This window comes from Enhydra lutris, unplaced genomic scaffold (genome assembly GCF_002288905.1).
Source record: "Enhydra lutris kenyoni isolate GAN:26980312 unplaced genomic scaffold, ASM228890v2 scaffoldscaffold26, whole genome shotgun sequence".
Lineage (NCBI taxonomy): Eukaryota > Metazoa > Chordata > Mammalia > Carnivora > Mustelidae > Enhydra > Enhydra lutris.
In genome coordinates this window covers 1,203,771-1,231,709 of record NW_019154110.1, presented here as the reverse complement: position 1 = coordinate 1,231,709, position 27,939 = coordinate 1,203,771, and the positions used below count along the sequence as shown (strand labels likewise).

General features: G+C 42.2%; 1 protein-coding gene and 1 pseudogene across 1 annotated transcript in view; one reads left to right on the top strand and one right to left on the bottom strand.

The window, feature by feature from the left end:
• The window catches only part of LOC111151251 (SMG6, nonsense mediated mRNA decay factor), a 241,550-nt gene that overhangs the window by 189,028 nt on the left and 24,583 nt on the right, over positions 1-27,939 (bottom strand). The window contains exon 9 of the mRNA XM_022509115.1: positions 824-885. Coding sequence (XP_022364823.1) covers positions 824-885 — 62 coding nt within the window. The remainder of the gene's footprint in view (positions 1-823; positions 886-27,939) is intronic.
• Positions 9,223-9,611, top strand: LOC111151252 (annotated as a pseudogene).

Sequence of the window (27,939 nt, the reverse complement as noted above, 5' to 3'; positions counted from 1 at the left end):
TATAATCCAAAAGATATAACTCAAAGGGTATTTCATAATAAAACCTCCAACTCAGAAAATATGAAGACGCAGATGAAGACCCATGAAAGAGCATGCTGCCACTTACTCATCTCCTAGACTATGGAGACATTCAGCACACCTCTAGCCCGGTATAGTCATCAGGCTTTAGGATCACTGGTTTTATACAGTGAGGAAAATCTCTGATCCACGAAAGGAATACTCAAGACATGATCTCTTTCCAGGGATTTAATGGATGAAGTAACAGGGTTTTGCACACACCATCCTCCCTGAGATTTTTATGTAAATCCATGGTGGATGGGGAAACCAAAGAGAAGTCTTAGCATTTACAGAGATCAGCAATATGGTGCAGGAACCTGAGCAGAGAAAAAAGGGGTATGGTTCAGAAGGATGAGAAAATGTGAGAGGAAAGAAAATGTTATTCTTCTCTTTGAAGGGAAAATTAATGGACAGCATTCTCCCCAAGGAGGACCCCTGGTAGCTGTACCCAGGGATCGAGTATGACTTCCTTCAGGAGCCCACTAGAGGCTGAGCTGTAAGGCAGAGGAAAGAGAAATCAGTGGGATTAGAGGTGGGGGTTTGATGTTTAATAGGGGGCTTCAATGAAGATAGAGAAAGAAGAGACAGATGGATGCAGAATAATATTTCCCAAACTTCATGAGCAGAATGAGTGAAGAGAAGGTGGAGGCCTCTAAGAATTCACACCCTGTGCCCTCAGTTACAAACACAGTCTAGTTGCTAACAATATTAAATTCCAAAATGACTTGTAATGTAGGAAAATAAAATAAACATCCTGCACACTTACCCAATCCGGGTAAACAGCTTCCCATGGGCATGGAGAAAACTGAGGATGAACCTTTTGTTCAGCTGCATGGGAAAAAGAGAGAGGAGAAAACAATTAAACTTTCCCCAGTTTCCTGTTACTGAACAGAGTCCCTAGTGACACAATAACCTGGCCAGGGTCTAAGGGGTGGGCACTAGGGATGGGAACCAAATGAACATGCCCAAAGCCTCACACAGACCCAGGGCACATGCCCAACAGCTGCTGATCAGCGGAGCCAACATGACAGCAGGCTCGGTGAGTGGATAGCACCCTCTGCTGGCAGTGGTGCCCGTGTGCAGGGAATACAGTGTTGATCTCTGGCGCTCTCAGATCTAGGAGTCATTCTGCCCCACAAAGACGGAAATGAAACAATGACAAGGATAGGGAAAATACTCTGATTCTCTAAGTCCCTAATCTTATTTATAAGCTATTTTTCTACCTACCCAAGAAAGCAGTACTCTGTAACCATGGATAGGGTAACTCAACACTAACCCATCAAATTCTACTTCTCCAGCTTTTAAAACAAAAATTCAAGTTCTAGGTCTAAAGCTGAAAATTCAGTGTCTACAGGGGCCAGGTACAAAATAGGTTACTGGGGACAGTAGCGCTTGACGGCTGTTCCACTCCAGTTCTGTTCTTTGTAGGCCCAGGATCATCATCTATTTTCTTTCATTTTTCCCTCTTTTATTTTTTTTTTTTTAAGATTTTATTTATTTATTTGACAAACAGAGATCACAAGCAGGCAGAGAGGCAGGCAGAGAGAGAGGAGGAAGCAGGCTCCCTGCAGAGCAGAGAGCCCGATGTAGGGCTCGGTCCCAGGACCCTGAGATCATGACCTCAGCCAAAGGCAGAGGCTTTAACCCACTGAGCCACCCAGGTGCCCCTCATTTTTCCCCCTTTTAAAGAAAAGCTAAAAGCTAGGTTTTTATATGAAAACCTCTGGCTTTTTAAAATGTTGGCTACTAATGGGAAAAGTTAAGACTTTAGGCAAGCCAAAAACACACATTTGCCAGCCACATTTGGCCCACAAGCTACCAAATTTACAATTTTCAGTTCAAGGTTCCACAAAATCTACTTCTATCAACACCGAGGGGAAAGATGACTGATCAAACCAAGGGTTGGGGGTGGGGGTGGATTCAACTCAGAGAAAATGGAGATAATCTAAAGACCAAACCTTGTTGTCATCTTGCCCAGTCTCCTAGAATCAAAATGCTCAGGGCCCAGTAGTCAAACGGAAAGAAGGCTAAAGAATCTTCATCTCAGGAGGGTGCTCAGAGCAAGGAATAGTCCAGCACCTCTGGATCCTTTGCCCAGTAAGAAAAACTCTGCTGGTTTATGCTCTTGCAAAAGAGAACACCGATCAAATCACAGCAGTTCCATCTATTTCACATGGAAGCTAAGTGTGGGTAAAGGAGTGTACTCACACCTCACCATAACTTCAACAACAAACTCTGCATACAAACTTTAGTTTTTATTTTTACTTAAACAAATTATATTTAATCAGCAATACTAGATCAAGCATTGATTTATATACCTAAAAAGCTCAAGATACTTCATTGATGGTAACCTGTCTCTACAGTGAGGCAAGTCAGGGCCAGAACACTGGGTTCCATGAAAAGAAGGGAAACTGCTAGAAAACAAAGGAACTGCTGTGAAATAAACTGCCAGTGACCATATCACTGTTAGTGGCAAAACGTGGGCTAGAATGCAAGTCTCCAGATCCACTAGTAGAGGAAGGTGGTGAAAAACATGGACTTTCCTATCAAACCTCTGCAACTTACCTACCGTGGGATCTCAGGCAACTGATCTAACCTTCCTAGGTTTTCGTTCTACACAATGGAGATAACAGTACCTATATGTTAATGGACTGGTGCATGGCATAAGGCAAGTAAAAACATGCTTACATGTTGTAAACACTCGGCTGTTAGCTGAACATTCTCTCCCAATGAATGATAAAGCAAGTGATAAAATGTTAACTGAAGAATCTGAGTAAAGGATATACAGAATTCCTTGGATTATTCTTACTTTTCTACAGATATAAAATTATTTCAAAATAAAAAGGTAAAAATGTAAAAAGTAAAAATTTTTTAAAAAGGTAAAAATATATATATTCTCTCTCTATTCCTATTTTAGCTTAATTATCCCTTTCCCACAGCTATCAATCATGAACTAGTTAACTCACCCATAACCAGGAGGAATGCTGGTTACATTTATATAACAGGTAGGCACAGAATGATACCAACTCACTTCATTCAAGCCAATTAACATTCCCCAAGCCCTACGGCAGCTCAGAAATTTAAGCAACTTAAATCAGCAAATGGCAGCGTTAGACCCTGAACTCAGGTCTTACGGTTGCAAAAAAGTGTTTCTTCCTTTGTACGGGAAGTATCACAGGAAGATAACTGATGAGATTATTCATAAAGGAAGGGATGATGAGGAAATAAGAGTAACTAAAAAGCACTTCAGTTTTACTTTTAAGTTTTCCCATGAGGTAGGAAACTCATACTGTTATGACCTACAATACCTCCTGGATTAAAATTAAGAGCACCAAGAAGCTTTTTTAATACTGTGGTTCTATCCAGGTGCCTGGGTGGCTCAGCTGGCTGGGTGTCAGACTCTCGATTTCAGCTCAGGTCATGCATGATCTCAGGGTCGTGGAATCGAGTCCTGCATCAGGCTCTGTGCTCAGTGTGGAGTCAGCTGGAGATTCTTTCTCTCCCTCTTCCTCTGTCCCCCCACACCCCGTTACCCCACTCAAGCTCTCTCTCTCTTCTCTAAATATATAAATAAAGAAAATCTTTTTAAAAATTACTGTGGTAGGGGCGCCTGGGTGGCTCAGTGGATTAAAGCCTCTACCTTCAGCTTGGGTCATGATCCCAGGGTCCTGGGATCGAGCCCTGCATCAGGCTCTGTTCAGCAGGAAGCCTGCTTCCTCCTCTCTCTCTGCCTGCCTCTCTGCCTACTTGTGATCTCTGTCAAATAAATAAATTTTTTAAAAATCTTTAAAAAAAAAATACTGTGGTTCTACCTATACTTCCCAAACACCCTTCCCTTGGGATGGTAGATGAAGCCCATGGAACTACCTCAGTTAATACTTGTCATTATCATACTTCAACTGTATTTAGCAGAAAGTAGATTTCAGTGCATTGTTTTTCAACTAGTGAGAGTGAAGGGAATCTTAGGGAACTTTTTCAAACTGTACACACATTCTCCCTGACCTTGGTTAATGAGAACCACTGTTTTATTTTTAGTCTGAAAGTCTCTGTCACCCTAAATATAGTTTCTCTTTATCATCAATACTCAAGTCAGAAAAAAGCTAAAAATGCAGATGCATTATAGAGAGAGGTAAGGCATGTTATATTGAGGAAACAGATTTGTTACACATTGATCAAACAGGCCTAAGCAACACTGTGTGTAATACTCCAGCCTAATTTTTGGAAAACAAAACTTTAGATACCAAGTCCACAGTACGAAAATCTTAGTCTGAACCTCCTCCCTCTCCAACACATCACCTTGTTTTGGCAATTTTTTGGTTCTTAACAATACACTCAGATGGGCTCTCTGCTCAACGGGGAGCCTGCTTCCCCCTCTCTCTGTGCCTGCCTCTGCCTACTTGTGATCTCTCTCTCGCTGTCAAATAAATAAATAAAATCTTTAAAAACAACAACAACAACAACAATACACTCAGATGGTCTCACTCAAGTACAGAAGGAAATGTTACTCTTTGAATGTGAGACTATCTGCCTCCGGATCTTCCTCACATATTTACACACTGTTCACCAAAAACATTTAAAAATGCTTCTTGGGTATACCCTGACAGGCAACATTAGAATTATTAAGGGGCTCTTGTCTCTTTAGTTCAAGTCCAAAACCAATTCACTATGGACTCCTGAGTCTTTTATAAAACATCTAAAAGCAATGACCCAAAGAGACATTAATGGCAGTGGCCAGGTGGGTAGGTCTCTGGACCCTCACAATAAAGTCTGTCCTGCCATTAACTTCAGAATTATGAATGAAATGGTTTGGGCTATTCCTCAACTATAAAAGAGAATTTCCACCATTGACACCACCTACCTCAGAGCTGAAAGAATAAAATGAAATAATACAAATTAGAATATTTTGAGGAATAAAGGTTTGATGGAAGCCCTGGTAACTGTCACTCAGAACTGCCTAAATGCTTTGTGAACTATGGAGCAAGGAAGGAGAGAGAAGCTGTTCAGAGGCAGCAATACAATACAGGAGGTAAGAATTCTGAAAATATACCCAATTTCAATTCCTAAATAGTTGCTCTTCCTTTTGAATAGCTGTATGGAAAACTGAATTTCTGAGAAGTGAATCATTTTAAAGACAGTAAGAGTACTCATTATTAAAAAAAATTTCACACCCAAAACTATAAGATACCTAGGAATAAACCTAACCAAAGAGACTAAGAATCTATACACAGAAAACTATAAAGTACTCATGAAAGAAATTGAGGAAGACACAAAGAAATGGAAAAATGTTCCATGCTCCTGGATTGGAAGAATAAATATTGTAAAAATGTCTATGCTACCTAAAGCAATCTACACATTTAATGCAATTCCTATCAAAGTACCATCCATTTTTTTCAAAGAAATGGAACAAATAATCCTAAAATTTATATGGAACTAGAAAAGACCTCGAATAGCCAAAGCAATATTGAAAAAGAAAGCCAAAGTTGGTGGCATCACAATTCCGGACTTCAAGCTCTATTACAAAGCTGTCATCATCAAGACAGCATGGTACTGGCACAAAAACAGACACATAGATGAATGGAACAGAATAGAGAGCCCAGAAATAGACCCTCAACTCTATGGCCAACTAATCTTTGACAAAGCAGGAAAGAATGTCCAATGGAAAAAAGACAGCCTCTTCAATAAATGGTGTTGGGAAAATTGGACAGCCACATGCAGAAAAATGAAATTGGATCATTTCCTTACACCACACACGAAAATAGACTCAAAATGGATGAAGGATCTCAATGTGAGAAAGGAATCCATCAAAATCCTTGAGGAGAACACAGGCAGCAACCTCTTCAACCTCAGCCGCAGCAACATCTTCCTAGGAACATCGCCAAAGGCAAGGGAAGCAAGGGCAAAAATGTACTACTGGGATTTTATCAAGATCAAAAGCTTTTGCACAGCAAAGGAAACAGTTAACAAAACCAAAAGACAACTGACAGAATGGGAGAAGATATTTGCAAATGACATATCAGATAAAGGGCTAGTGTCCAAAATCTATAAAGAACTTAGCAAACTCAACACCCAAAGAACAAATAATCCAATCAAGAAATGGGCAGAGGACATGAACAGACATTTCTGCAAAGAAGACATCCAGATGGCCAACAGACACATGAAAAAGTGCTCCATATCACTCGGCATCAGGGAAATACAAATCAAAACCACAATGACATATTACCTCACACCAGTCAGAATGGCTAAAATTAACAAGTCAGGAAATGACAGATGCTGGCGAGGATGCGGAGAAAGGGGAACCCTCCTACACTGTTGGTGGGAATGCAGGCTGGTGCAACCACTCTGGAAAACAGCATGGAGGTTCCTCAAAATGTTGAAAATAGAACTACCCTATGACCCAGCAATTGCACTGCTGGGTATTTACCCTAAAGATACAAACGTAGTGATCCGAAGGGGCATGTGCACCCGAATGTTTATAGCAGCAATGTCTACAATAGCCAAACTATGGAAAGAACCTAGATGTCCATCAACAGACGAATGGATAAGGAAGATGTGGTATATATACACAATGGAATACTATGCAGCCATCAAAAGAAATGAAATCTTGCCATTTGTGACGACGTGGATGGAACTAGAGGGTATCATGCTTAGCGAAATAAGTCAATTGGAGAAAGACAACTATCATATGATCTCCCTGATATGAGGGAGAGGAGATGCAACATGGGGGGTTAAGGGGGTAGGAGAAGAGTAAATGAAACAAGATGGGATTGGGAGGGAGACAAACCATAAGTGACTCTTAATCTCACAAAATAAACTGAGGGTTGATGGGCGGAGGGGTTTGGGAGAGGGGGGGTGGGATTATGGACATTGGGGAGGGTATGTGCTATGGTGAGTGCTGTGAAGTGTGTAAACCTGGCGATTCACAGACCTGTACCCCTGGGGATAAAAATATATGTTTATAAAAAATAAAATTAAAAAAATATATATGATAAAAAAAAGAAATTTCAGGGGCGCCTGGGTGGCTCAGTGGATTAAGCCTCTGCCTTCAGCTCAGGTCATGATCTTAGGATCCTGGGATCGAGCCCTCTACTGGACTCTCTGCTCAGCGGGCCCCCCCCCCTCTCTGCCTGCCTCTCTGCCTGCTTGTGATCTCTCTCTGTCAAATAAATAAATAAAATCTTTAAAATAAATAAATAAAAGAAATTTCAGTGTGGATTTTTACAGTATTGTGGACAGCATAAATTATCATTCTCTTAATTTATCCATCTGGAGCACCTCTATAGATATGCCAAGTATTTAAAACAAAACAAAACAACAACAACAAAAAAAAACTATGTAATTTTTTTTTAAGATTTTACTTATTTATTAAAGAGATGGAGAGAGACCACAAGTAGGCAGAGCAGCAGGCAGAGGGAGAGGGAGAAGCAGGTTCTCTGCTGAGCAGGGAGCCTGATGCAAGGCTCAATCCCAGAACCCTGGGATCATGACCTGAGCCGAAGGCAGGCGCTTAACCAACTGAGCCTTCCAGATGCCCCAAAACCTCATAATATTTTAAAAGGGGGGCTCTATCCTCTTATATAGGAGCCAACATAGGTGGAAACCCAAATTCCAACGGTACCTGTTAGCAAATGTTCAGGACTTTCAGAGCATGCAATTAAAGCCCATTTGCCATGTCCCTAAAGCACTGAGCTCACAGGGTGCAGGCAAATGTGAGCACAGAGGTGATGCTGTCCACTTTCATCCCTGTGCTCCTCCCATCCCAGGCACAATCAAGAACAAACCGACAAGACAGGGTCCCCACTGCTAAAGAACTTGCATTCCAAGAACAACAGACAAATAATATCCCAACTTACCAACTCCCCATTTATGCTCCAAATCCTAAGACAAGGCCTGTTGACTAGGAAGGTGTCAGGGAGCACTCTATTTCCCTTATTGTTACTATCCCTCGACAAGGGAAGTCTTTGGAGAATGCAAGATCTAAGGAGATTATAAAGAAAGTGAAGAAGGGAGTCCTGGTACACAAATGTGGAAACCCATCAGTAAGTTAGTAATGGAACAATCATCTAGTAAAGGTAAAAATTATTCATGGTTGGAGGCGCCTGGGTGGCTCAGTCGGTTAGTCTGTCTTTGGCTCAAGTCCTGATCTTGGGGTTCTGGGATCCAGCCCCGCATCAGGCTCTAGCCATAGCAAGGAGTCAGCTTCTCCCTCTCCCTCTGCCTCTCCCCACCCCTGCTTGTATGTGTGTGCTCTCTCTCTGTCTCAAATAAATAAATAAATAAATAAATAAATAAATAAAATTATTCATTAGACTTTCAGTATTCCTCCTTCCAAGATACACATAAAGAAAGAAGAACACGGGCGCCTGGGTGGTTCAGTGGGTTAAAGCCTCTGTCTTCACTCAGGTCATGATCTCAGGGTCCTAGGATCGAGCCCCACATCCGGCTCTCTGCTCAGCAGGGATCTTGTTTCCCCTTCCCCTCTCTCTGCCTGCCTCTCTGTCTACTTGTGATCTCTGTCTGTCAAATAAATAAATAAAATCTTTGAAAGAAAAAAGTATAGGCAAGCCAAGTAGTATGACTCAAATGCCTCATAGGAAGAGCAAATCAAAATCAATCCTTCCATTTCTTACTTGGACCAAACCAAGGTTGAGGTAGAGTAGGGACAATGATTACTTCTCACCTTTAGTTTCTCCACCCCTGAACCATTCTGGGCAAAATGACAGCTCAATTAGTTCTAATTAAGCCCAAGTTCCATGTAGAGATGTCCTACTTAGAGAGCTGGATCTGAGCCATGTGAACTCAAGTGTAAAATGTGTCTCTTAAAACCACCTCTTCCAAGAAATGCACCCCTTGAAACAACGGCTCATCCTCACACTGCAGCTTAGTGCTGCCTCAACAAAGTTTTACGTTAAAGCCACTTACATGCTATTACTTTCTTATCTCTCTTTAAAGCCAACAGCCCGGAGGGAAATTAGGCTAAATGTCAAATCAGCAGTCAGGTCCTGAAAACCCAGCCAACAAGCAGAGGGACAGCAGAACTTAGAGTACCCAGCTGGCTCTCAGGAAGGAAACTAGCACTAGGTCTCAGGAAAAGAAGGAACCCTGCTCTATCTCTTCAATGAGGTGGCGGAGCGGTTTGGTGGCAGCGGTCTTGTGACAGACTCAGAGATGCAGATCTTTGCGAAAACCCTAGTGGCAAAGACCATCACCCTCGAGGCCAAGCCCAGTGGCAACACTGAAAATGTCAAAAATCCAAGCCAAAATCCAAGACGAGAAGGGCATCGCGCATGACCAGCAGCATCTCATTTTTGCAGACATACAGCTGGACAATGGCCACACTCTCAGACCACAATATCCAGAGATATTGTGCACGCTGCACTTGGTGCATCACCTTCGAGCTGGCATCACCCAGCCTTCCCTCCCACCAGCTGGCCCAGAAACCCAACTGTGACAAGATCATCTGCTCTGAGTGTTCTGCTCACTTGCACCCTCGTGTTATCACCTGCAGTAAGAAATGTGGCCTCACCAACAACCAGTGCCCCAAGAAGGTCAAATAAGACCCCTCCTTTGCCCACACGGAGGCCTCCTGCCAGAGCCTCAAGGCCCCAGGGGCTCAATAAACTTCCCTTTTCATTTAAAAAAAAAAGGAAAAGAAGGAACCCTGAGTTTGTGACTATCCTGCATTTATTGCTTGTTGTTTACTGGGCAAAGGGATGAGTACAGAATGATATGAACAGAGACTACTGGTCTTAGAATTAAAGACCTGGGTTCAAATTCTGGTTGTGTCATTTATTTACTATATCACTATCAGAAGTCACATCGACTTTCTAAAGCTATTTCTTCAACTATAAAATGAGAAGGGTGAGTGAGATCAATATTGGTAATTCTATAACCCTGAGTGTGTATGCATCACAATAAGACCTTCTGTAAAAAAATAGGTTCCCCAGTCCTACAGGACCAGAATCTTCAGGGAGGGGAAGGTGACCGCAAATCAGCATTTTCAAAAGGTCTCCAGGTAATTCTGAAAGGCAATCAGATTTAGGAACCACTGGGCTAGATCAGGGGTCAGCAAACTACAGCCCAAGGGTCAACAGGTAGCATGCCACCTGTTTCTATATGGCCCAGGAGATAAGAATGTTTGTTTTTATTAATATTTTATTTATTTATTTGAAAGAGACAGAGACAGTGAGAGAGAGCACAAGTGGGAAGGAGGAGAAGCAGACTCTCCGCTGAGCAGGGAGCCCAATGCAGGACTTGATCCCAGGGCCCTGAGATCATGACCCGAGCCAAAGGCCAAACACTTAACCCACTGAGCCACACAGGCACCCCTGTTTTTTTACATTGTTTTAATGGCTGGAAAACACTCAAAAGAATATTTCATGACACAGAAAAATTGTATGGAATGTAAATTCCAGCATCCACAAATAAAATTCTATTGAAACACAGCCACCCTCATTTCTTTACATCTTGTTTGTGGCTACCCCTACAAAGGCAAGGTAAGTAGCCTCAGTAGAGTGTGTGTCCCAAAAGCCTAAAATATTTACTCTCTGGCCCTTTACACAAAAAGTTTGCTGATCTCTTGGCTAGATTTATAACACTAGGGTCTAAAAAATTTTTCTACCTGCACAACACTTGAGCGCTACCACACACATCTACTGGAAACAGCAATGACTCTCACAAGCTGACAGGTAAAGAAGGGTAGGGGTGCCTGGGTGGCTCAGTGGGTTAAGCCTCTGCCTTCAGCTCAGGTCATGATCTCAGGGTCCTGGGATCATGCCCCACATCGGGCTCTCTGCTCAGCAGGGAGCCTGCTTCCCCCTCTCTCTCTGCCTGCCTCTCTGCCTACTTGTGATGTCTGTCAAATAAATAAAATCTTAAAATAAAAAAAAAGGGTAATGAGGAGGAGGGGAATCACCCATCTACAGCGTTCTTTCCAATTCTAAAAAGCCTACAAAAATGTGATTCTAACTAAAGCTAACTTTTCTTGTCAGCTTTTGAGTAAGCACCATCCTGTTCTATGATAGCACCAAAAAACAAAACAAAACAAAAAAAAACCCAGCAAATGCCGAAAGAGTGCTGTTCTCAAAGCTTTTGAACTCAAAAGCCCCGAAGGCTACAAAGAAATATAAATGGGGCTCTCCAGATTTCCACCTTCAATGCCATTATGGGGCTAAGTGACCAAGTGGAAACAGAACATACCCAAAACCAATAAAGTTTTTACTTAGGCCAGAGGGCCCCTGGACACTTCCCAAAACATCTGTAATCGAGGGAAAATGCCAGATTAAGGTTTATGAATCCCTATGCTGTGGTCTGACAATCTGTAACAACCAGCTCAAAAGTGCCACCAGCCTAACATCTCAAGGTATACAGAGAAAGAGAGAAAGTTCAGCCAAAGGGCAGCACTGTTGCTCTGACTGGGCTACTTTCTGAATGACTCTTCCTTCTGACTCATCTCTCACAGCGCCTGGGAACTCTCATGCCCATCCACCTGAAAAGTAGGTGAGCTGGGACACCCTGTGTCTGCACTGCACAAAGTGAGAGAGAAGAGGAAACGGCTGAAGCTCCCACTTGGTAATCAGGTGGGTAACCAGAAAAACAGTTCTCCAAAAGCACATACACAAGCTCAAACCCATCCTATAAATGAGCGGGTCAACGGAGTATGAGGGTGCTGAAGTCATTTGTTCACTCAGCAAAAACTAACTGTCCACCTTCTACGTACAGGACACTGAGTGAACTAAGAACAAAGGCAGAGATAATCCTTGCTCTATGGGTGAGGTCATAATAAAGTACCATAATTAGAGACATACAGGATGCTCTATATTTCCACAGCAGGGGCATCAGAGGATCTCAGAGGAAGAGATCCTTGAATTGAAACTTGAAGGCTGAGTAAATAGTTGGGTTTGGATCAGGCAGAGGGTATTGCCTATGTGTCACAAGCAAATGAACAGCATGTGTGGTCGTCCCAAAAGTGGTATGTGGTAGACTGGCATAAGCAGGTGAGTGATTCTCCAAGAGGGAAGCTAGAGAAACAGGCGAGTCAAGCTGTATTCTTTAGTTTAAAAGTCTGATCTTAATCACACTACTGAGAAATGCTGAACAGGGAAGTGACATGAGCAAACCTCCATTTTTGAAAGGACATTCTAGCTACTGTTTAGAAATTAAAGAGTTGTTTTGGGGGAGGAGGGATTGGTCAGGGTCAAATGTGTGGAGGCCAGGAGACCAATTAAGAAGCTACTGTATGGGGCTGCTGGGTGGCTCAGTGGGTTAAGCCTCTCCCTTTGGCTCAGGTCATGATCTCAGGGTCCTGGGATCATGCCCCACATGGGGCTCTCTGCTCGGCAGGAAGCCTGCTTTCCCCTCTCTCTCTGCCTGCCTCTCTGCCTACTTGTGATTTCTCTATGTCAAATAAATAGATAAAATCTTAAAAAAGAAGCAGCAGCAGCTACTGTAATCACCCAAGGCAATGAAGACAGAGAAGAGAGGGAAGATACAGTCATTCTACACTCAGACAATCATGATCCCTGTCCCTAATTCCCAGAGGTTCTAGTTCTAAATAACTCCATCTACAGAGACCAGCAGTGACCCAGAACCAAGTATGAGTCTTTAGAAAAAGTCCCAAACCAAATGAAACAGTGATTTCATTTTTAGAGATACTTTGGATATTCTTATTTCCTTTCAATAATTTTAAATGTCCTACCTAGCATGGTGGTTGGTACTTAGTACATATACGATAAGTGACTGAAGAACATATAGAACACACAGATTTTATAGTGATTAAATAGAATATCCAGGTGCTACACACAAAACCCTCAAGAAAAACAGTGCAGTATTAATAGTAATCTGTAGGAAGTAACATACTCATCACTATTTATGAGAATTTAAATCTATTTCTTTTTGGAGGATAATTTCACAAAACCCAGACAAAGGTATTCAAAGAAAGACAGAGTTCTATCAGGAATTAAGCACTCTGATCCTGAGTAATAGCAGTTCCCACTGCTACATTCTGGCCCAAGAGACTGGACAAAAAGAGACCACAGTTAACATCAAAACAAAAGATAAAATCCAGGGCGCCAGGCTGGCTCAATTGGTGGAGCATATAACTCTCGATCTCAGGGGTCTGAGTTCAAGCACCAAGTTGGATAGGTATAGAAATTACTTAAAAGTAAAACCTTTAGGGGTGCCTGGGTGGCTCAGTGGGTTAAAGCCTCTGCCTTCGGCTCAGGTCATGATCCCAGTGTCCTGGGGAGCCCCACATTGGGGTCTCTGGTCAGCTGGGAGCAGGGAGCCTGCTTCCCCCTCTCTGTCTCTGCCTGCCTCTCTGCCTATTTGTGATCTCTGTCTGTCAAATAAATAAATAAACTCTTTAAAAATAAATAAATAAAACCTTTAAAAAAAGGGGGAAAAAAGCCAAAGTCCTTACAGTAACCTACAAAAGGCCTATCCAATACTCACTCTCTACCCCTGTAGCCTCCTATCCCTTGAATGTGCCAAGCATCCTCCCAGTTTTATGTTCCAGTCCAAGGGTTCCTAAACTTTATAGCACAATGGAATGGTATACAAATCTTTTGAAAATACAGAAGCCTGGCCTCCATCCCCAAACACTGATTTAATCTGCAGGGTGTGACACCTGGGGGTGAGACCTGGGCACTGGGATTTTTAAAAGCTCCCCAGGTTTCTGGACACAAGTTTGAGAACCACTGTTCCAGTTTACCCTGTTTTGATAGCATTTATCACTAATTTTTACACAAACACATATACACACACCATGACAGCAAGGACCTTGTTATATTTTGTTCACAACAGTAGGCTCATAGGAGATAACCAATAAATACTTGGTGAGCAAATGGCCTTTCTAGTCTAGCCTTCGGCTGCTCCTCCTTTCTCCACCCTTGCTGATATGGCCTATATACTTCAGTAACAAAGAATTACTCATGGTGCCTGAAATTCACCATGTTCCTTCTGCTGCCATGCCTTTCTAAATCTAATAAAGTCCTACTTTTCCTTGCTTTCCCAACCCTCTCTACCCCCAGGCTGAGCCTGATACCGTATCCTGCAGGCTTAGAGAATACTTCATATACCTTTCTGATACTGTGTATCATAGTGCGTCTTACATACATCTGTCTTTAGACTAGCTCTGTCCCTAGAACTTTACCCATGGTGACAGAAATGTTCCTTATCTTCACAGACCAATACAGCAGCCACCAGCCACATGTGGGTAATAAGTATTTGAAAGGTGGCCAGTGTGACTGAGAAACTAAATTTTTAATTGTATTTCATTTTAATTAATGTAAATAGCCAATATGGTTACCACACCAGTCACCACAGCTCTAGACTGTGATATACTTTAGTTAATGTTTCATTTCTATAACCCAGGACACAAGAATCATCAACAGTGATAGAGTGGTAGATGGAGGGATGGATGGATGGAAGGAAGTTGGCTCTGAAGATTATAATACCCATATGTTTACAATTTCTGGCTTGACATACGGTAGGAGCAAAGGACATACTCTGAAACACAAACAAGGCTCAGCCAATGAGAACAAAGAACTGGAGAACTTATCCAGTATTCTACTCTTCTACCCAACTTAAAAATCTACACAGTGGGGGCGCCTGGGTGGCTCAGTGGGTTAAAGCCTCTGCCTTCGGCTCAGGTCATGATCTCAGGGTCCTGGGATCGAGCCCCGCATCGGGCTCTCTGCTCCGCGGGGAGCCTGCTTCCTCCTCTCTCTCTGCCTGCCTCTCTGCCTACTTGTGATTTCTCTCTGTCAAATAAATAAAATCTTTAAAAAAAAAAAAAAAAGAAACTATTAAAAATCTACACAGTGTGGGGGAGTGTGACCTAACACCTTACTGAGTTGTACCTTTTGGAAGCTTGGGGACAGCCCCCCACTGAGGACGGGCTGAATTTACCAAACTGGCTCTGTGCTTTAGGAGTTAAAAGTACCCCAGGCTACTCAAACACAATTCAGATAATAAGAATTCAAGTTTTTCCACCTGAACAAAACAAGTATGACACACCCCAGCAACTTAATAATAAAAGTCCAAACTTCTAGAGAAAGCTGTGTGTAAGGCACTATTCAAAGCACCTTGTCTGTTAACTCATTTAACCTTACAACAATCCTGTGAGTTCAGTAATACTATAATTTCTATATTACAGATGAAAAAATGGAGCAACAGAGAGCTTAAGTGACCTGTCCAAGGTTAACCCAGGCAGCCTGGCTCCAGAGTCTGAGCTCTTAATCTTTCACCTTTAAAGAAGGGAACCTTTTTGGCAGAACCAAGACAGCCACCAAGGATGTTTATAAAGGCCAAAAGCTAAAGCAACCCCAAGCAAAAACCGGCCAATGGTTCCAGTTATCATTCACTGAGAGACGACTAGTTCAAACCAACTGAGAAGTCTCACAGATTAAGAGAAGTAGATACTTCTAATTCATATCATATCTTGCAAATCAGTGGAAGTACTTAACAAATGCACCCTAGGATAATGCCAATAGGAAGATAGAAAAGTGAGTAAAACCTTGCTTTCCGTAAGTGAAATAGCAGTAATAGAACCAGTAAAATAAACACTAACATTTTTTCTAAATCCACAAACTGCCTGGTTAATAGCAAAAGAGTTCTTCAAGAGTCAAAGAGTATATGTACATTCACACACCATCATCAAGGACTGTGTATAATCCAGAAAAAAATACCTGAAAACATACCTTCCTGCCTACCCACGTACCACAATACAGGAAAACCCCTGAATCTCTCAGGAAAGGGAGGAGCAAGAACTAATCTAAGAACCCAAAGGAGAACAAAGCTTCAGTTTAAGAAAGATGTGGTCACAAAGAAGGTTTCACAAACCACTGTGCTGTGGGTACCAAAAAGCAAATAATCAGCATACAGAGAGCTCTGGCAACCTCATGCAAACTTCAGATTTAAGCAGGGCACCAAATAAGGGAAGGATTCTGGTGCATCAACTCCTAGGAAAAGTGTTTCAAGTTAAAAATGGTTATTCAGGTTTGGATGCAAACTTCTGTATCTGTTCTTTATCAACAGAGACACCTCTCCCTCACTGGCAGCTGGCAGCAAAAAGAGAAGAAAACTGTGAGAATAAAAATGGGTTACACACAGACAACATGACCTGGTACAGCATGGCGTTTACCTGGACACGAAAGACAAGACTATAAACACGCCAGCGCAGAACTTCTGGGATTCCACATCCCAGCTGACTCCAAGTGTCTCCAGAAGCTAGTGGGCCATGATGTCACACACTCCCCAGCCCCCCACAGCCAGACATAGCCAGATAGTTCAACATTAAGGCCAAAAACCACAGCACTTTTGGTGAGAAACTCAGTTTTGCTGTGACTGAAGGCAAGGCCTGCTTCCATCTAGTTTTTTGTCAGTCGTGTCTTTTCTGTACTTGTTCCCAGACCCAAAATATCTAGTTCAAAAGACAGGGCAAACACCTTTAAATCTCTCATCTTTGATCCAATTCTCCTTTCTTCTCTCAACAATGAGAAATCAATCTTAGGCATACCGAAGAGTATTAGCAAGGGAAAACATGAACATTAACTTCTTCCTAATTTATTTACAATGCTCTATCCCCGTCATTATAACTATTAAACATATAGGGAAAATTGGACTTCAGAGTTAAAAAGGAAGAACAAAAGTAACATGAGTCAAAACCCAATTAAACTCTGCTGGTTCCACACGAATGCTTATAGTTTGTGACAACTTATCAAACTGTATGGCTTTGATATGTATGCTTTTCTGTACATATATTATTTTTTAATAAAAGGTTTTTTTTTTTTTTAATCACCACAATCTTTTCTGCCGTTCCACCAAAAGCCTTTATTCCATAGCCAATAATCTTTGGGACTCCATCTTAGTGCAGAATGTCAAATGCCAGATCTGTTGATGGGGTAGACTATAGCCCTATTTTACAGATGTAGAAACAAGGAAAGAGATTAAGAAATGTGTCCATGGAAATAAAAAAAACAATTTAGGAATGTATTCCAGAAGATGTAAGTCCTATTCTCCATCAGCCACAAGGGACAGCTTATTGGAAACACCAAGGGCATCTATTAGTGCCTTATTCAACCACTTGATATGTGCCACGTTGAAGTATTTTAAAAAGTCATACTGTTTTACAGATCTGTCCAGAAGTCCAAAGGAAAATCTGCCAAAAAAAATTCCTCAGTGAGAATGTCAACTGATTTACACAGTTTGCTTTACAAATTAGGACCCAGTATCTCAGAGATCTGTGGCATAAGTCAGCTCAGAATCTTATTAGAGTAAAGTTTTAGCATCCTCACCAAGAAACATCCCAGAAAAACATAAATCCACTGAGGGTATCATCCCAGCTCCTCCTTCCCATGTGCTTCAGTAGCTGCAGTCCTACTGTGAGAGTACAGGGCAAGAAGAGGACTTATTGCCAATGGTTACAACACAAAGCATAACTTACTCCTAAGCCAAACTGCCCTTGGCTCAGAAAGCTTCCCAGAATGATGGAAGGCATGACTTTAGGATGACTCAACTTTTGCTAATGCATAAAATAAAGCAGAGAACAACTATCTGAAGGATCTACGTCTAAGCTTGGGCCAAATCAAAAGCCCAAAGTATCTACTTTGTGATGAATCTTTAGCTCCAGCTGACTGATTAAACAGCATCAATTTGGACATCTGTACCATGGCCTAAGATATTCTAGTTACAGACTCTTGGCTAGGAATCCTAGGAGCAACCACTTGTAGTTTCTAACCACACTGTATTTTTATCTATGTTATTCCTTCTGCCAGAAAAGCTGGCTTCTCCCATCTACCTAAAGAACCTCTTCCATCCTTCAAAAGTAAGGACAGATCACCTTTCTAGGTAGTTTCCCCGATTCATCATGAATTAATTCTTTCTCCTCTGTATTATCCCTATACATATAGTGTACATATTTCTACTATCGCATCTGTAATACTTTACTGCAAGTATTTACTTACATATCCACTTTTCCCACTAGACTGTATCTTTGAGAGAAAAGATCAATATCATTCACCTTTTTGTGTGCAGTACCTAGAACAATGATTAACACATAAAGGTACTCACTATATTTACGGAAAGGACCTCAACGGGGACAGGGAAAACCTTGATCCCCTCAGAGAGGACCAGCTGACCTAAGAGGTTCTACAACTGAATAAGCAAGAGAAAAAGAGTAAAATGTCCATAAAAAACTGTTATTTTGGGCATGCCTGGGTGGCTCGGTGGTTTAAAGCCTCTGCCTTCAGCTCAGATCATGATCCCAGGGTCCTGGGATCAAGCCCCGCATGGGGCTCTCTGTTCAGTGGGGAGCCTGCTTCCCCCTCCCTCTCTCTGCCTGCCTCTCTGCCTACTTGTGATCTCTGTCAAATAAATAAATAAAATCTTAAAAAAAAAAAGTTATTTCAGGCAGTGTATGAAGGTATATACTATACTGCAGCATAGAATAAATTGAAAACAAGAAAGAGGAACAAAAGAGAAAAAAATCAGAGGTCACTAGTAGTAAGGTCATGACACAAACTACATGTCAGAAAGTCCTTCACATTTATTAAAGGAAGTTACAAGTTTGACACTAACCTCTGGGACAATTAAGACAGAAATACTCTTTTTTTTTTTTTAAGATTTTATTTATTGATTGACAGAGAGAGATCACAAGTTGGCAGAGAGGCAGACAAAGAGAGAGGAAGGGAAGCAGTCTCCCTGCTGAGCAGAGAGCCCGATGCGGGGCTCAATCCCAGGACCCTGGGATCATGACCTGAGCCGAAGGCAGAAGCTTTAACACACTGAGCCACCCAGATGCCCCAAGACAGAAATATTATTAAAAACAAATTCATAAATGTGCATGAAGTTAAATTAAACAAGAAAACCCACGTGGAACGACTATCTCTGATACTAAAAGCAGAAATTTCTCCCATGGGTTTCCAGAAAGAAGATACCACGTGATACAAAATAGCAATGATTCCCTAGACCTCTTTATATTATTTGTTTGAATACAGGCCAATGACCTTACACCAAAGTACAATTCGGTCAAAGCAATACTACTGGGGACCAATACGTTACCCATGTATACAGTTCTCTGACGGTTCTAGGCATAAATGACATGGAAGAACAACAGTAGGAAATGCCTAGTGATTTCCATAACAGATGCTCAATAAAGTTCTTGATCAGTGGACAGATGGAAGACAGACAACTGGAAAAACCACTGAAGCTCTCAAAAATAAAAATGTGTGGTAAGGGGCGCCTGGGTGGCTCAGTGGGTTAACCCTCTGCCTTCAGCTCAGGTCGTGATCTCAGGGTCCTGGGATCGAGCCCCGCATCGGGCTCTCTGCTCAGCAGGGAGCCTGCTTTCTCCTCCTCTCTCCCTGCCTGCCTCTCTGCCTTCTTGTGATCTCTCTCTCTGTTAAATAAATAAATTTTAAAAATTTAAAAAATTTTTTTAAATTTTAAAAAATGTGTGGTAAATACATTTTATAAAGACTCAAGCATCAGAAAGAGTCTCCACAGTATTTTAAAGTTCTTCTGGTCTAATGTCTATACTGTAACACTTGGAAAAATAAAACTGAGCAGTAACTCCAATATTAAATATTTATGAGTAAAGTGAAAGGCTTCCAAGAAGGGGGGAAACCTGGAGTTTCCCCCGAAGCCTAACAAACAGTCTGCCGATTGGGAGAAGATCGTCAGCCAAGAAAACAACTTTTTCATATTCTCTATGTAAGCCCAAACATTACATCCAAGACAGTGAAAACAGAGTAGACAGATGAAATTCTGGAACCTTTACGAGTAGAGAGGGATTACAGAATGATAGGACTGCAGATACATCTCCCCAAGAGTATGGTCAGAAATAAAAAACAATATAGGAAATTCATGAGAAAGGCAACAGGGAGAAAACGAAAAGGTCAGTGGAATCTCTTGCCCCACACAACAGGCAGTATGTTACTATATAAAGTGAGCTGCTCCCACAGTAACATCAAATCACCACTCTATTCCTTCCTAAAGCAGCTGCAGAGTGACAAGGATCCCATGTAAGGGTCTCATTCTTCTTTGGGAGGCTCTTCACAGACTAGGAGCTGGACCGACCCTACGGGACGATTTATAGTACACCCTCACATACATTCCAGTTGGCTAGAACTCAGCAGCTGATTGCTCTCTTGTCTAACTTGGTAAGAAGCCAAAGGAGGACTTTTCTCAGTCAACTCTCCCAGGCTGGAAAATTCTCCAACCCCTGAGTTCTGGCTTAAGTCTGGATATCAGGTTGTTCACAGGATGCCAAAACTACGTCCTTATATCAGCTTTGAACAAGTCTCTCAAGTATACCATACAGATTCCCACAGATCTCAGATCATCTGGACATTAAGGTCAAAGATGGCCACTCTTCTTCTCACATAGAGAGGAATATGCTTTACAAAGCACATGCAACATCAAAACAAAGTTTTCATAAATTAAACATCAATCTCAATAATTCTTTAAGGGGGAACATGAAACATACTCATTAAATGGCCTCCTTAAAACCTTTTTTTCTACCCTACTGAGCACCCTCCATTTTCCACGAGTTACTCACATTCTCTCTCACTATGGTCCTTATGCCACGAAGAGCCAAATCCCAAATCTGTTCCTCTGACTGAGAAGAAATGAGAGAAGAAACCTTAACAAGGTGTTTTTGATTTTCATCAAGCTCCTGTATCGGTGATTCTCAACCAGAACAGTAGCACTCCTTCCAGGGAGTGCTTGGAAATGTGTGGGGGCCACTACTGGTATCCAGCAGGCATGCTAAACATCCTGCAGTGACAGTCCCACAAAATGAGGAACTGTGCCCTCATTACTGCCCTAACTGTGCCCTATTACTGAAGGCAGTAATAGCCTTATTAACAATGTCCTAAGTGAAGGACCACCACTGTAGTAACTGCCTTCCCCCTTCCCATTCTAGAGCAGAGGTGGGCAAACTCTTTCTGTAAAGGGTCGGACAGTAAATTGCTTAGGCCTTGCAGGCCACATACATCTCTGTCATACGTTCTTCCTTTTAAACAAGTCCTTATGTAAGTATGTTACAAACCACTCCTAGCTTGCAGGTTTTTGGCAGTCTTTTATCTACCCCTGTTCTAGACCATTACCTGACTCATGATAATCTGTTCACACTGAGAGATGCTGATTAAAATAAAATGTGATGAAGTGTGCAATAAACAACTTTAATAATGTTTTTATGTTTTAATTTTAATGAATGTAATAAGAGCTTCAGAATTTAGCCTCAGAACCTAAAAACTGGGGTATTACTTACTTCTAATTAATTAAATAATTTCTCTCCTGTCCTCTCCTCCTCCCCTGGGCATTTTCGTTTCAGGTTTTCACCCAAATGTTCCTTTTCAAACACGTTTCTCGAAGAATACTGGTACTGCCTTTCCCCCTCTTCTCAGGATGTGTTACTTCCTATTCACTATGTATGCCACTCAGAAAGTCTCTCTAAAATTACTACTGTTAACATTTTCTAAAATGTCTAAACCAAACCAAAGCCTGGAAATTCTGACTGGTATCTGGGTCCTGACTTTCCGGATGGTAACTAAAGGTCACGTGGGGTGGAAAGTGGCCTGTGGGTAACACAGAATACACACATGCACGCGAACAGGATATGTTGGTAATCCGGTTTCCTGAGACCTGGTGAGTTGTGAGAGTTCTCATCAACACTGTTGGGGAAGATGAAAAACCTTAAGCTCGGAAATACTGGATTTTAACAGTGTCCATTCTTAGAATTAGAATTTCAGGCTAGAGTAGAAGGCGCAGATACACCTCTTTTCCCCCACATTTTACTTGTCTAAAAAGGTGAACAACACACACAAACAAAATAAATGAAGTTAGTATCTGACAAGGTCTCTTCACAGTGTGGAAGCTGGTGCTTGCAGCATGGCTTATGTCACGTCTCAAGCCCAGAAAGATGAAGAGTGTGGTTTTGGTGTTTAACCAGCCTCAACTGCACCCTGGCACTCTGTTTCTTCCCCCCAGAGAACTTTGCTCTGCTAGAGGAAAGAAACCAACCTCACCTCTTGAAACGAAACGGCTAGGATAAAAATAAAGCCCTGAAGTGGTTTGGTGACTGAGGTCATATGGGGCGTTAAGGGTTTGTAGGTAGGGCCCAAGTACTTTGAGAAACTTCCACTCACTGCCAACCACAAAGAGACAAAGAAAGACATCAGCCCGAGAGTCCAACAACAATCCAGGCAAGCAGCCCCAGTCCTTGCCTGTTAGGGACTCTTTCTCACAGAACACATTATCAATATCTGAAAAACCCAGTCCTGGTTCTACCTTTGAAGCCATCTCACCAAGTTCTGTTTCTTAAGGCCTAAGAAAAAGAGAGCCAACCTGTAGCCTCTTCCTACAGAAAGAGGCTTTATGAACTCCTGTCATCCTAGGTTGCCAAGTCTCAGGTCACAGAATACTTTCAAACAGCTTTTGGGGTGGAGGAGTATGACATAAGGCACATCCTATAAACTACTTCACAAAAGTAAAGGGCTTTATAAATGACATGATGTTCATGTAATTCACACAGCAACCCTGCAAAACTGTATGGTACCCAGCCTACAGACAGGTTATCTTTACAAGCCCAAGAAATTAAGCTAACTTTTTCTGCTTTGATAATGATGGGGCAATGAAATAATCGAGTTACCACAGATACAAACATTATCGATTAGCACATAGACTCAACTCTTCCCTCGCTGTAAGAGTTATATATAAGTTATATATAAGCTATAAGATCAATGCTTATGTCATTCAGAAAAAATCAGGCCAAGAGTTTTGAGCTGTACCTAATGGCACTAACTCTGGAAAGTGCCAATCTAAAGGTTTACAATGCCACACTGGGACCTAAAACTCACTCCAAGATTCACCTTGCCTAAGAAAGCAGGCCTTCTAAAACCGTGCTCTGAGCTCTAGTTGTGCTCCCAGGGCAGTGGGGGTGAGGGGAGGGTGGAGGTATTAGATGTGTACCACCCACACATCACAGCTTTCTTTCCAGCACGGTGGTGGCAGTGGTGGCGGCGGCGGCAAGCAGCGGCAGCTCAGGTGCACAAACGAAGCAAGGGGCACCGAAAAACAAGACAACTGGTCTGAAGAAAATGCCACCTGCAAAACACACTTGAAAAATAAAAAAGCCTGCAAACAAATCTAACAGGTTGAGTCTGTGAAAGCTCTGTGTTACAGGCTGCCTGACCTGGGTTTCTCACAGTGAAGCTGTGCTCCTTTGTTGGCCAATGTTTACTTTGCTGGACTCTTGATTAAATGCAAGAAAAAATACACTTGTGTACTACCCAGCCTCACAGAGCCATGCCTTCAGTCAGAAAGAAAAATCATGGGGCGCCTGGGTGGCTCAGTGGGTTAAAGCCTCTGCCTTCGGCTCGGGTCATGATCCTAGGGTCCTGGGATCGAGCCCTGAGTCGGGCTCTCTGCTCCGCGGAGAGCCTGCTTCCTCCTCTTCTCTCTGCCTGCCTCTCTGCCTACTTGTGATCTCTGTCTGTCAAATAAATAAATAAAATCTTTAGGGGCGCCTGGGTGGCTCAGTGGGTTGGGGCCTCTGCCTTTGGCTCAGGTCGTGATCCCAGGGTCCTGGGATCGAGCCCCACATCGGGCTCTCTGCTCTGCGGGGAGCCTGCTTCCTCCTCTCTCTCTCTCTGCCTGCCTCTCTGCCTACTTGTGACCTCTGTCGAATAAATAAATAAAAATCTTTAAATAAAAAAAATCTTTAAAAAAAAAAAGAAAGAAAAATCATCATTCTCAACTTTTTTTTTTTTTAAGATTTTATTTATTTATTTGACAGACAGAGATCACAAGTAGGCAGAGAGAGAGGAGGAAGCAGGCTCCCCGCAGAGCAGAGAGCCCGATGCGGGGCTCAATCCCAGGACCCTGGGATCACGACCTGAGCTGAAGGCAGAGGCTTTAACCCACTGAGCCACCCAGGCACCCCATCATTCTCAACTTTTGATAGTGCCCTCTAAGGAGAAAAAAAAAAAAAAAACCCCACCATGGAAACATGGGACACATGAAATTTAGGCAGGGGCAGCAAGCAAAGTTTCAGACAGAAACTGTGATTTCCAAGCCTAGAGAAACAAGGTTCTCATGCTACCAGAGATTTCAGGTAACAACTAAAAAGCCTGGGGTTAGAGAAAACTACAAAAGATAAGAAAAGTTTCTTTTTTTAAAATGTTTTCTTACTATTTTTATTTGCATTTTTTTTAAGACTTTGAGAGAGAGTGAGCAAGCACACAAGCAGGGGAAGAGGCAGAGGGAGAGGTAGAAGCAGGCTCCCCACTGAGTAGGGAGCCCAAGGCAGGACTCAATCCCAGAATTCTGGGATCATGCCCTGAGCCAAAGGCGGGTGCTTAACTGACTGAGCCACCCAGGTGCCCAAAAAAAACTTCCTTTTTTAAAAAAACATTTTATTTATTTATTCATGAGAGACACACGGGGGGCGGGGGGGCACAAAGGCAGAGGGAGAAGCTGGCTCCCCATGGAGCAGGGAGCCAATTCGAGACTCTACTCCAGGACCCCAGGATCACAACCTGAGCCGAAGGCAGATGCCTAACCAACTGAGCCACCCAGGTGTGCAAAGAGTTTATTTCTAGTCAACTGGTTTGGTGGGTGGCATTCAGACTTTTCTAGATCACAGCCTGATGCTTTTCAGTTCACACACTTAGGCAGAGTAACTTCTCATTTTTCACCAAGTTCAGCTGCAACAGGATGTTGAGAAAAGAAGCTGTCCCAGAGCTGTGTGTGGAGGCCTCCATTCCCAGAGGTACTAATTTCATCAGGAAACAGAAGCGATACCTTCAGATTCCTTAGGCTCACTATTAGACTGCGGACAAAGAGGGAACCGGCCTGGTAGCAGGACATACTGCTAACTAGTTTCTGGATCAGCACCAATGACAATACCACGTGAAGCCAAGCAAAACACTTATGTCCCCCCTACCCAAGAAAAAAAAAGAAAAAGAAAAACCAAAACAACACTTATGGTCCAATGATTAAGACATTTCCAAACCATGACCAAAATGAGGACTGATTGGAGGGACTTGCCAATCTTAAACGATCTCTGAGAAACAACTTAAAAGCCTAGATTGCAATAACCCATTTTGACAGCACTTTGAAAGCACTGATCCCAAAATCAAATGCCTACAGAAACAAGGTAGGTGATGAAAGTGAGCAGTATGCAAGTACAGGAGGGGGGAGGAGGGGTAAACTGGAGAACACAAGCCTGATTAAAAGGGGGTAGCTGCTGGGGCGCCTGGGTGGCTCAGTGGGTTAAGCCGCTGCCTTCGGCTCAGGTCGTGATCTCAGAGTCCTGGGATCGAGCCCCGCATCGGGCTCTCTGCTCTCTAGGGGAGCCTGCTTCCTCCTCTCTCTCTGCCTGCTTCCTCCTCTCTCTCTGCCTGCTTGTGATCTCTCTGTCAAATAAAAAAAAAAAAAAAAAAAATCTTTAAAAAAAAAAAATAAAATAAAAAAAAAATAATAAAAGGGGGTAGCTGCTACTTGGCTCTGGCAAACTGTTGCCAGATCTTGATTTTTTTCGTAAATTAGCTGGCAACTGATTAAACCTTAAAAACAAAACAAGCAAAAATCTACTATTTGGGGCACCTGAACCATATGATTAGTCTTAGCATCACTAAAAGTGAGACAATCAGACACCTGCTAATGCAGGGCAAAATGAGGCACACTGCACCACCTGAGAAGTACTCTTGCCAAAAAGGCTGAACCTGAATCTAAAAAAGTTTCCAGAGCTAACTCTCATTTACAGGAATATGAGGGACAGAAGGAAAGGTTAAATGATACCACAAGGCAAACAAAGACAAATCCAGAATGTGGGAATTCTACAGGACAACTAACCAGCTTAAAAACCTTATGACATGAAGAACGTTTTTAAATGGGAAGGCAGAATTGTTCTTGACTAAAAGAAACTTAGAAGATAAAACAATCCAATATAACGTGTAGGTCTTCATTTGAACAGACCAACTCTAAGACCTCATTTGTAAAATAATGTGGGAAGTGAAGTTATGGATCAGATACCAAATGATGCCACGGACAGACATGGCAATAGCACTGTGGTATTTAAGAAAAAGTCCACTATTTTTTAAAAGGTGTGTATAGAAGTGAAATGTATAGGGTTGGGGCGCCTGGGTGGCTCAGTGGGTTAAAGCCTCTGTCTTCAGCTCAGGTCATGGTCTCAGGGTCCTGGGATTGAGCCCCACATTGGGCTCTCTGCTCAGCAGGAAGCCTGCTTCCTCCTCTCTCTCTGCCTGCCTCTCTGCCTACTTGTGATCTCTGTCTGTCAAATAAATAAATAAAATCTTAAAAATAAAATAAAATACTTCAACCAAGGGCGCCTGGGTGGATCAGTCAGTCAAGCACCCGACTCTTGGTTTCGGCTCAGGTCATATCTCATGGGTCATGGGAGCAAGCCCAGTGCCGGGCTGCTCTGTGCTCAGCAGGCAGTCTGCCTAAGGATTCTCTCTCTCCCTCTCCCTCTGACCCCCCCACCCTCCACTGCTCATTCTCTCTCTCTCTCAAATGGATAAATCTTTAAAAAAATAAAAATAAATAAAATACTGCAACCGGGGTACCAGCATAGCTCATTCAGTTAAACATCAGACTCTTAATCTCAGCTAAGGTCTTGATCTCATGGTTGTGAATTCAAGCCCCACACTGGGCTCCATGCTGGGCATGGAGCCTACTTTAAAATAAATAACAAAATATAAAAATAAAATAAAATACTTCAACCTGGGCGGGGGGGAACAATACAGGAGGGAAAGCTAAAACAAAGATGGAAAAATATTGATAACTATTGAATATGAGTTACAGGTTATATGAAGGTTAATTTTATTATTTTCTCCTATGTGTGTTTGAAATTTGTCATTATTAAATAAAACTCTTCATGTCAAACAAAACAGGTCTGCATTTAAACAGTGGGCTCCCAGTATGTAAATTTATCAAGCCTCATTGTTCACTTTGGTTAGAAACAGGAAAAAGGGCAAAAAATAAACTTAACACCTTAAGAGATTATAACAAAAACGTAAGTATGTACATAACAACTACTACCACCAATACATGAGAAATTATAATATGCCACTCATCGTTCTTCACGTGCGTTACTTCATTTAGTCTATTAGTATCGCCATCTGACAGATGAAGAAACTGAAGTGCATGCTTGAAGCCTCCCTGCTGATAACTGATAAAACTAAAACTTGAACTTAGAACTTCCCAAAGCCCAAGCTGTTAAACTCTGCACTATCCTCCCTCTGATATAGCAAAAGCTGGACAAGCTGCCAGACTCTAAGAGAGATACAACACACCTATAGGCAAGCACTCATGGAAAGATCTCCCAAATCCAACAGTAAAATGAGGGGGGAAAGAAACAAAAATGAGTAACTGTGTATGATACTAAGCATAAAAGATGAGAGAGAACCACACACACACACACACACACACACACACACACACAATCTTTTACCTATTCAAAAATATTTCTTTAAATAAAATATTTAAAAAGGCAATCACTCCTCTGCTAGATCTCTCAATCTCTATTCCTATCAACCTAGAAGTCAACCCCAAAACTGCAGCCTAGACACTTTTCCAACTAGAACCCAGTTTTTTAAACAAAGTCATGAAGCTTCCACGCTCAGGGGGCCTCAAATTAATCCCTCATGCCCCAATTTATCACTAGTTCTAGATGCTTCCCCACAAAACGGACCCTTTCAGACTAATCTTTCAAAACAATAATCAGTCCTATTAGATGTCTAATCTTTCTTGAAGTTCTTCTTCCTTGTTGGTGTGGCTTAAGAAGTTTCTCTCTGGGGCGTCTGGGTGGCTCAGTGGGTTAAAGCCTCTGCCTTCAGCTCAGGTCATGATCTCAGG